The sequence below is a fragment of the Zootoca vivipara genome, chromosome 9 (genome assembly GCF_965207765.1).
Source record: "Zootoca vivipara chromosome 9, rZooViv2.hap1.1, whole genome shotgun sequence".
Lineage (NCBI taxonomy): Eukaryota > Metazoa > Chordata > Lepidosauria > Squamata > Lacertidae > Zootoca > Zootoca vivipara.
This window is the reverse complement of record NC_142592.1, coordinates 41,011,632-41,020,387: the sequence shown is the minus strand read 5'-3', so window position 1 is coordinate 41,020,387 and position 8,756 is coordinate 41,011,632. Positions and strand designations below refer to the sequence as shown.

Here is an 8,756-nt window from a genome sequence, read left to right as displayed (position 1 = left end):
GTGGAGGACAGAGTGAAAAATATACTATTTCTCAGTAAAAATACGATTTGGGGGGGGGGGGAGAAAAGGCTCTGGGGCGCCGGGGAGCAATGTAGATACAGTAGTAGGAGAGTTGTGGATGTTGACTATTGAACCCATTTCACAGAGTTAAAGGAAAGATAGTGTCATGAAAGGCTTTGAAAATCCAAGGAAGAATATTTAATCATAAAGGTCTGCGACTGCGAATCAAGTCTTCCCTGTCTGATTCTTCTATACGTGGCTTTCAATACCTCGAGAGAAAAAGCAGAGCAGTTGTAGAGAGGGGGGGAATGGGGGAAATAAAAAAAGTGAAACCTCCGCTCTGTAATGTGAGGCGGGTTGGAAAACGTGGATTGTTAAAGAGCCATCCCTGGGCTTGCTGCTCCAGAAACGATCTTGCGCTCCGGGTTTTGCATTACGAAATTGCTCTAAACCAATAATAGTCAGAGCTCGGCAGAGAAAGAGGGAGGACAAAACAAAACAGCCGCTTTAAAATCAACACGTTAATTAAAACAGGGGTAACGGGGTACGCCGAAATGGATGAAGAGGTTAGAGATCCCGTGTTGCAACAAGGTAAGGCTAGAGATAAAATCTGTCCCGTGGCTTTCAGAGCAGGCCTGCTCTCCCCGAATTCAAAACCATCTTCCTCAAGCTCCGTTTATGGGGAGATACCCACACAACACACACACTCCACCCCACCCTGGGGACTAGGCAGCGCAGCGGACTGAGTTCTGGGGCTTTAAAAATATCTCCATCTCCTCCCGTGAGCTTTCTGACTCTGGAGACTCAATTCAGTTGGCCATTAATCCAACTTGCTGTTCCTCCGGTCAGCTTGATGACTCTATGTATAAAAAGGGGGAAACATCCGAATGTGGTTTCCATTCCAGCTTCCAGAAGAGGGTGCCGCTGTTGATTAAAGAGGTGAAGATCTGCTGTTTTAATGGCAGTAAAAGCTGAGCTAAGTTTGCAACTTTTGTCCCTTGTTTTAGCAGAGCAGAGTACCTAGTGGTCTAAGAGGAGACTGCAGCGCACACATCTATCCATGGAAGAAGGCAGATCCATCAAAATCCAGGCTTTGGGTAAGACTCTCCCTGCTCTCTCAAACAGTACAGATGAGCTGGAATATTGACTAAAATTATATTCCAGATGTCACTGGGACTTTAAATATCACTATATGGTGCAATCAGGAAACCTGTCTGTCTCTATGCTCCTCAGGGGACCCTTATGGCAATGAAGCTGAATGAGCGCTGCGTGGCACATTATGCCACTTGCGACTCTCCGGCAGACCACACGGGCTTTCTGTGCAAGCGTGTGGAGCGCCGCCACCACCACCATCACACCAGTTCCTACCACCGCTGCTGGTTCATCCTCAAAGGCAACTTGCTTTTCTACTTCGAGGAGCAGCAGAGCCGTGAACCCCTAGGTCTCATTGTGCTGGAGGGCTGCACAGTGGAGCTATGTGAGGCTGCCGAGGAGTTTGCCTTCACCATCCGCTTCGATGGCAGCAGTGGCAAGGCCTATGTGTTGGTTGCCGACTGCCAGGCTGCGATGGAGGTTTGGGTGAAGGCCCTTTCCAGGGCCAGCTTTGATTACATGAGGCTAGTGGTTAAAGAACTAGAGAAGCAGCTGGAGGAAGCGCGGAAGAGCTTGGTCGCCTGTCACAAATCTCCAAAGAGACCTTCCTCTGGCTGGAAGCGACATCTTTCCAATTCCACAACAGTACCCCTCCAAGAGCACCCTGTCATCTCAGAAAATGGGTACTCCACATGGGTCAATGGTTGCACTGTTGCAGGAGCTGTTTTGGACCATGATGGGGGGTATCTGAAACCTCCGCCTTTACCCCCTCGCCGAAGACCAGCTTGCAGCAGTGCAGGTGGAATGCTTGCTCCAGGCATTGGTTCTGCTGTGCAGGAAAGCCCGGTGTCTCCAGAGACAGCCTGTTTCTCAAAGTTGCACGATTGGTACGGTCAGGAGATAGCAGAGGCGAGGATGGAATGGCTGCAAAGCCAGAATGTATTGTGAACGTATTGAGGAAAGTATTTTGGGGTGTGGGGAAGAGGGAGGAAGGAAAGAGAAAAATAGGCACAAAACAAGTTTTCACAGACCTCTTGGTGCACTTGTGGATTTGCTCCTGGCCAACAAAATTGCCAAAGAACCTATATTGCTTTCTGGAATAGTGTATTGCAAATATATGTATGTTCTAGGTTACTCTCAAAATTTAGTATCAACATGGGGACCTTGAAATGCCCAGAATACAGTGGTGCCTCGCAAGACAAAATTAATTCATGCCACGAGTTGCTTCATCTAGCGATAATTTCGCCTTGCGAAGCGCGGGTTGCCACGGCAAAAAACAACAACAAACAAACAAACTGCCGAAAGCTTCGTCTTGCGAAGCGCAGCCATTGAAAACTTTGTCTTGCGAGTCACCAAAAACATCGCAAGACGCTTTCGTCTAGCGAGTTTTTCGTTGCGCGAGGCATTAGTCTTGCGAGGTACCACTGTATCTCTAAAAATTAACCATGCACCATCTGTATCTCAAGCAGTGTTAGCAAAAGGCTATGGCGCACTTCTTTCAGTACTTCTTTCACAATGTGGCTGTAAAGCTCAAGATGGCACTCTCATGTTTCAAGTGGCTTCTTGACACATGAAAGGAATCTGAATTTCTATTGAACCATACAATTCAATTAATGACATTCAATCTATATATTCCAGTTGCTTTGAGCCTTCTGTTAGACTAATAATAATCATTTATACAGCACATTTCAAATATTCAATAATCTTCACATAGATTACATAAAGATTACTGACAACAATCTGAAAAGGTAGGCTAGTATATTTATCGCCATATGGAAGGCAAAGCAAATTGCCTAAACCCACCTCTTGCCAAGGTGAAATTTGATACAGTAGTTTCACACTCTTAGTCACAGTGTTGCCTTAGAGTAGACATTACAAAATGCTTCCAAGATCCATAGCTAAGGAATCTCGCTTTTAGAGCTTTCGCTACATTTTGAGTCAGTATTTGAAGATAACCTCTTCAAGAGGCAACATGATCTAGATCTGAGTAAGTGAACCAACAAATTAGGGACAGTTTCTCCCACATATGTGACCATTTAATTACACGAAATGCCAGCAGTGAGCAGAGCAGATGTTAGCATTGTACTGTAGTCTAGTTTCTACATGCACTTGTACATATCTTTCTATCCTCCAACTAGACAAGCAAGAAGCATTATTGGAGTTCAAGAACCTGCTCTAGCCAGGTAAAAACAATCAGGGTGCAAAGCAGAGGCAGGGAGGGCTGTGGTTTGGGGAATGTCTAAGGCCCTATCGAGAAACTTGGAGAGCCACATTTGTCCCTTATCCCTGTTGTTCTGACCTACACAATAGTCTCCTAAGGAAGCCGCTAATGTGTTCATAGCCCGATTAGGGTGAAGAACAGTATAAACCTAGACTTCTCAGCCATCTCAACTGCAATCACTGAGTTGTGAGTTTTGTAGTCATAAGTCCATGAACTTCAATTTAAATCATGCCAATAGGCACTGGATTCATTGTTCTATGGTGTCCAGTATACGGTACACTGCCTTTATATCATATTGTTGTGTTCTCATTTTTGGGATCAGGTTTGTTCTTTAGCGATCTTGCACATTAGTGACTTTAACTATAACTAATTGGCCAACCAAAGCCATTGTTTACCATGTCATCCTAGGCTCAGACCAGTGCTATTAATAACCAGTTGCAACGTTCAAATGGAATGATATCCCTGCTGGGAGGAAAGAACTACCATGACTGTTTTTAATATGATAAAATCAAGTTTTGTTGTTGTTTAGTCGTTTAGTCGTGTCCGACTCTTCATTACCATGACAAATATGTCACTTCCAACAGTGACAATGGTTAATGAAGGAAGATCTACTCCAAAGAAAAAAATTCTGATCTGCAATAATGTTAGCAGCAACCAGAATATACCTGCTAAGGTCGTACAACAAATGGAAGCTAATAACTTCATGGTGCTCTACATACACTCTTGAATTACATTTTTGTATGTTTGCATGGGTTATGCTTTACATTTAAAACAAGAATATACACTACTGTTTCATAGTTATTTGTAGAACAAATTTATTCTTGAATAAACTTTTTAATATATATATTGTAGTGTTTGGCTGCACGGTGATGAGACTGTGTCTTGAGTTACCTCCCTGGGAGTTCTAACATACGGTATTTAGTGTCCTGCAGGATCAGACCAAGTATTTACCTAGTCTACTTTCCAATGTCCCACAGATGCCAACCAGTTACCCAGTCTGGCAAGCTGCTGTTCTGTAGCCACAGCCCGCTCCACTCTTGTAGGTAACAAACTTAATTTAGTTACAGCTGGGTAGCTGTGTTGGTCTGACGCAGTCAAAACAAAATAAAAAAATCCTTCCAGTAGCACCTTAGAGACCAACTAAGTTAATTTATTTACAGATTTATATACTCTCTTCACTAAAATGGTCACAGGGTTAACAAAAATAAAGGTAATGTAAAAACAGGATGCACAAAATAAACAGAAACATTAGGACAATTCACACACACACACACACACACACACACATTCATATTGAACATCACAGAAACGTCATGACCCATAAGCCCTTTAAAAGGAATATAAGAGTAAAGAGGCACTTCATTGGCAGGGGACCTCTTTGAATACTGGCAAAGCAAATAAACAAAGTTACAGGTAACTGGATTAGAGTTGGCAAGTAGGAACTCCTACTGTTTGGGGTCAAGCCCGATAAGCTAAAACATAAGATTCCTCTGTTGGGTTTTCTGAGCACTTTCGCCGAGAGACTTTTCAAATAGGAACCAAGAAACGACCCATCCGAGACGATGAGAGCAACCTCTATATTTTTCGAATCTCTCTGGCATCACTCTGGCCACGCGCGCCCTGGAGGTATTTTACTCCTTCATCCTCATATCGCGAGATTTGAGAAAGCACCTCCCATCCTTCCGACACTTCGGACGCGTCGCGTCGCTATAGCGGTAGCGCTACAGAGAAGATGGCTGGGCGCCTGTGGGCAGCGGCAGGGTGTTGGGCGAGGCCCGTCGGGAGCCAGAGGGGCCCCTCAGTGACCGCTGCCCCCTCGCGAAATATCACCGTCACCCGGACTGGTGCCATCTTGCCCAAGCCCGTCAAAGTGAGTAAGCGAAGGGGAGCCTCGGGTCGCGGAGGGGAAATGAGCTGGGAGTGAAGCCAGCCAATCGCTAATCGGGATGGGCTGCCGGGCTTGGAGGACGTTGTGTCAGCCAATGGTTTGAAAGGAGTGTTGGCTTGGCAGGTGGTTGCCCAATGGATAAGGCGGCAGGGGCGGGCTTTAGAACAGAAGCACCACTAGGAAATGATCCCGTGACGTAAAGGGAGGTTCCCATTCCAGTAAGACTAGAGCCATAGGGGGATAGTGAGCGCTTCCTCCCCTCTCCTGCCTGTGGGTTACCGGGCGGGCGGGCGGGCGGGTCATTTATAAAAAGAAAAGGGTGTGTTTGTATGTGTCGGCCGTCGGCGTGTTTCCTTTTCCTTCACCTCGGTTAAAGCCGGAAGGGAGTGATCTTTCCCGAAGATACTGCCTTCCTGCCCCTTTTGTTTATTGTAACAGGTGACAGGAAATGTTAGTAACTGCGGGTGACTGATACCTGGCCGACTGTTTTCATGGCCAAGTTGAATTTGACAAGTATGAAGTGGGATGGACCAGCCACTCTTTGTCGGGTTACTTTGTCAGGTGTCTGGAATGTGGCCTTTCAGAGCCCCATCCGCTCAGCTTCCAGGAGAAACGTTTTAAGGGAAGCCCCACATTTGGTTTCTCAGAAGTTCCACAAGCACTTGTCTATAAAATGAGGGCTGCAAGGAGGAGCAGATGAAAGAGAGTGGGTCCAAAAACGGGAGGCAAAGGGAATTGCCAGGAACCCGAGAAAAGGGGGGAGGTGAGCTAATGTGACCCATAGAATAAAGGATTTTTGCTGCTGCGTTCAAAATGAATTTCAGGTGCTTATAAAATAAGTTGGACTAATCAGTGCTGCAGTACATTGAGTAATGCTGTTACTCAATAGGTTCCCCCGCCCATGAAGAAAACACTTTGGAGTATCTGATAATATGCAAACTTTTAGTTTTCCTCTTTATGTATTTAGGATATAAAGTGTGTTGCTTGCTTAATACTAATATTCATTTTTGTTTGTTTTTTGTTTTTTCTTAGTTTTTCTATATATTTGAAGACATTTTTACAAATATTTTTCTATGTGGGTTTAAATGTGAATTAGTAGAACAGTAAGAATATGAGCTATTATTTATGGGTGCAAACATTTGAAGGGTAATGACATTTCTTTAAATCTTTCCATCAGCTCTAGACTTATGCACGTTGGCAGCTTTGTAGAGATTTGTTGATGAACAACTTTTTCTGCAGGACTTGCATTGAAAGGGATATTAAACTGGTTCTCAATTAATCTCTGCAGATGCCCTTTGGTCTCCTTCGTGTGTTTGCCGTTGTAATTCCCTTCCTCTATGTCGGGACACAAATCAGCAAAAACTTTGCAGCCTTGCTAGAGGAACATGATATTTTTGTACCAGAGGATGACGACGACGATGATTAATAGGTATAAAAGCAGAAACTTGATCTGAAGTTTCCCCCCTCATTTGATGTAGGATGAGTGAAACTAGAATAAAACACTTGGAGACAATCCTTCATTGGCAAACCTGTTAGGTCAAAACAGATAGCCAGAAACAATAAACTCCAGCTATACTTAAATTCTCACGAAAACTAGTACTAACATATGGAGTATGAGTGTACAAGATAGGCAAGAAATGAATCTGGTTGCATCTCAACCTCTCATACACTGTCCTACAAGTGGGGAACCTTAGACCTGAGTGCTGAATGTACCTCTTTCCAGGGCAATCCCCACAGCAGCCCTGCTCCTCATCCTTGTGCTTTTGCCTGGCTGGAATGTGTCCTTGAACTGTTATAATGTCTGTTTGGTGAATGAAAGATGGGAGGTATGGGTGTGTATGTGTATAAACCTCTTGATTTTTGCCTGGCTGGAATGTAGTCAGCTGCATAAAGGGTTGCATCCATTGCTCCATCCAGCACTGGCATGCACCCCCAAAAGCTTTCTTGCAAGGGAATGTGGCCTTAAGACTTAAACAGTTTCCCTACCCTGCATGTCCCTACAATGTTTGCAGTGAAGGCCACTGAGCTCATCTTTTTATTGGAGTAGTTGCAGCAGCCTTTGAAATCTCTTCTCACCCTTATCATAGCAAGTATATACCCTAGATCACAATTCCTGTCCTAAAAGCACCGTTTCCTACCTTTCCTTTCCCATTCTTTTATTCCTAGTTTTGTTGTTGTTGTTTAGTCGTTTAGTCATGTCCGACTCTTCGTGACCCCATGGACCAGAGCACACCAGGCACTCCTGTCTTTCATTGCCTCCCGCAGCTTGGTCAAACTCATGTTCATAACTTCGAGAACACTGTCCAACCATCTCGTCCTCTGTCGTCCCCTTCTCCTTGTGCCCTCCATTCCTAGTTTTATTCCTATATAATAAACTAAGCATATGCAAAAAGTTCTGCTTATAATTTAGTTACTATTTTGTCTTACTTTTTCTGATTATAATTTTGAAAGAATTACAGCTGAATAGACAATAAATTCATTAGGCCATGACCAAAATGTTTACACTGATTTGGCAATATGCTGTATGCTAAATACACTTGCCAATGTCACAGTGAACTTGTTTTAATAAGCTGTGTGTTGTATAGAAAGCAGCAAACCGTATGTTTATAATATGCACATGATACTAGTATTCTGTGCCATTCTCTAATTTTTGCAAAGCTACCGGTAGTATCCTACGTTGAACATGGGGCCAATTTTGCAGTGTGAAATAACATATTCTTGTTTCTTTACAGGGTTAAAATAGGAGAAAACAAGAGTGAAAGCCATAGACAACTATTCTGATGTCAATGTCTAGTCATGACCCCTCTTTTCAGTTTTTAAAGAAGACATTTTGGGAGAGTTGGACCCCCATTCTACCAATAAATGTTCTGTGCATGTATAAATGAGGATTGGCTACATACATAGGCAAGATATTTTCTTGGTTCAGCAATCATTGTATGTAACACCTAGTTTATGAGAGTGCTTGGACCCCTGTTCTAATGAGTGTGAAGAAATGGTTTAGATTGCAAATAAAGAATAACAGACCAAGGCTTGCACCTCTTCTTTAAATTGTCCTAGGCTGCACGCAGGGATCCAAGTGTGATTAAGTATTATTGCACCATACCTTTGCTGAAAGGCATTAATAATTTCAATTCCCTTTCACCCCTTTGCATCTTTTTTTTTGAGAAACCGCAAATTCTATGTTTAACAGAAAAAGTAACTTTATTTAACTGCTAGACTGACTTGTTCCAAAAAAAAAGAAGCAGCAGCAGCGCAAATACTTCTTTTTGAATCTTGATATCTAATAGTGAGCAGATGCCCTTTGATATCAGGCACTGTTTTATTTTGGTGTACGGTAAATGATTATGCCATAACTTTTTGAACTTGACATGTTACAATATTGACTGATAAGCGGCATCTTGGGTTTATGACACCTACCAAAGTCCAGAAATGCATGCAAGTCTAAGTTCTGATAAAATTAACTTAACATTTGGCAAAGAGGAATTGCTTCCTGTATCATCAATTTACCTAAACATTATTTTTATTTGTACCACGTTTCTCCTATGCTCTGAAGGT

The 8,756-nt window shown here is 43.3% G+C and overlaps 2 protein-coding genes across 3 annotated transcripts; both read left to right on the top strand.

Moving 5' to 3' along the window:
* The first annotated feature begins 407 nt into the window (after positions 1-407).
* Positions 408-4,157, top strand: PHETA2 (PH domain containing endocytic trafficking adaptor 2). 2 transcript variants are annotated; one of them, XM_035128496.3, is made up of 3 exons: positions 408-591; positions 1,011-1,097; positions 1,234-4,157. In XM_035128496.3, exons 1-3 carry the CDS (start codon positions 559-561, stop codon positions 2,038-2,040), a joined length of 927 nt encoding a protein of 308 aa, XP_034984387.2. In that variant the 5' UTR covers positions 408-558; the 3' UTR covers positions 2,041-4,157. The 2 variants fall into 2 exon arrangements, with proteins under 2 accessions (XP_034984387.2, XP_034984386.2); XM_035128495.3 differs by having other exon boundaries at positions 427-591; positions 1,008-1,097.
* Positions 4,158-5,016: 859 nt separating this feature from the next.
* On the top strand, positions 5,017-8,229 carry SMDT1 (single-pass membrane protein with aspartate rich tail 1). The gene is made up of 3 exons (XM_035128497.3): positions 5,017-5,183; positions 6,490-6,630; positions 7,934-8,229. Exons 1-2 carry the CDS (start codon positions 5,046-5,048, stop codon positions 6,625-6,627), a joined length of 276 nt encoding a protein of 91 aa, XP_034984388.1. The 5' UTR covers positions 5,017-5,045; the 3' UTR covers positions 6,628-6,630; positions 7,934-8,229.
* The last annotated feature ends 527 nt before the right edge of the window (positions 8,230-8,756 follow it).

Bases quoted from the DNA above. Each gene is read 5' to 3' on its own strand.
- PHETA2 (XM_035128495.3), top strand. From the start codon at position 559: ATGAAGAGGTTAGAGATCCCGTGTTGCAACAAG. The intron at 592-1,007 runs GTAAGGCTAGAG...CCCTTGTTTTAG, and splicing joins AGATCCCGTGTTGCAACAAG to CAGAGCAGAGTACCTAGTGG. The intron at 1,098-1,233 runs GTAAGACTCTCC...TATGCTCCTCAG, and splicing joins CATCAAAATCCAGGCTTTGG to GGGACCCTTATGGCAATGAA.
- SMDT1 (XM_035128497.3), top strand. From the start codon at position 5,046: ATGGCTGGGCGCCTGTGGGCAGCGGCAGGGTGTTGGGCGAGGCCCGTC. The intron at 5,184-6,489 runs GTGAGTAAGCGA...TAATCTCTGCAG, and splicing joins TCTTGCCCAAGCCCGTCAAA to ATGCCCTTTGGTCTCCTTCG.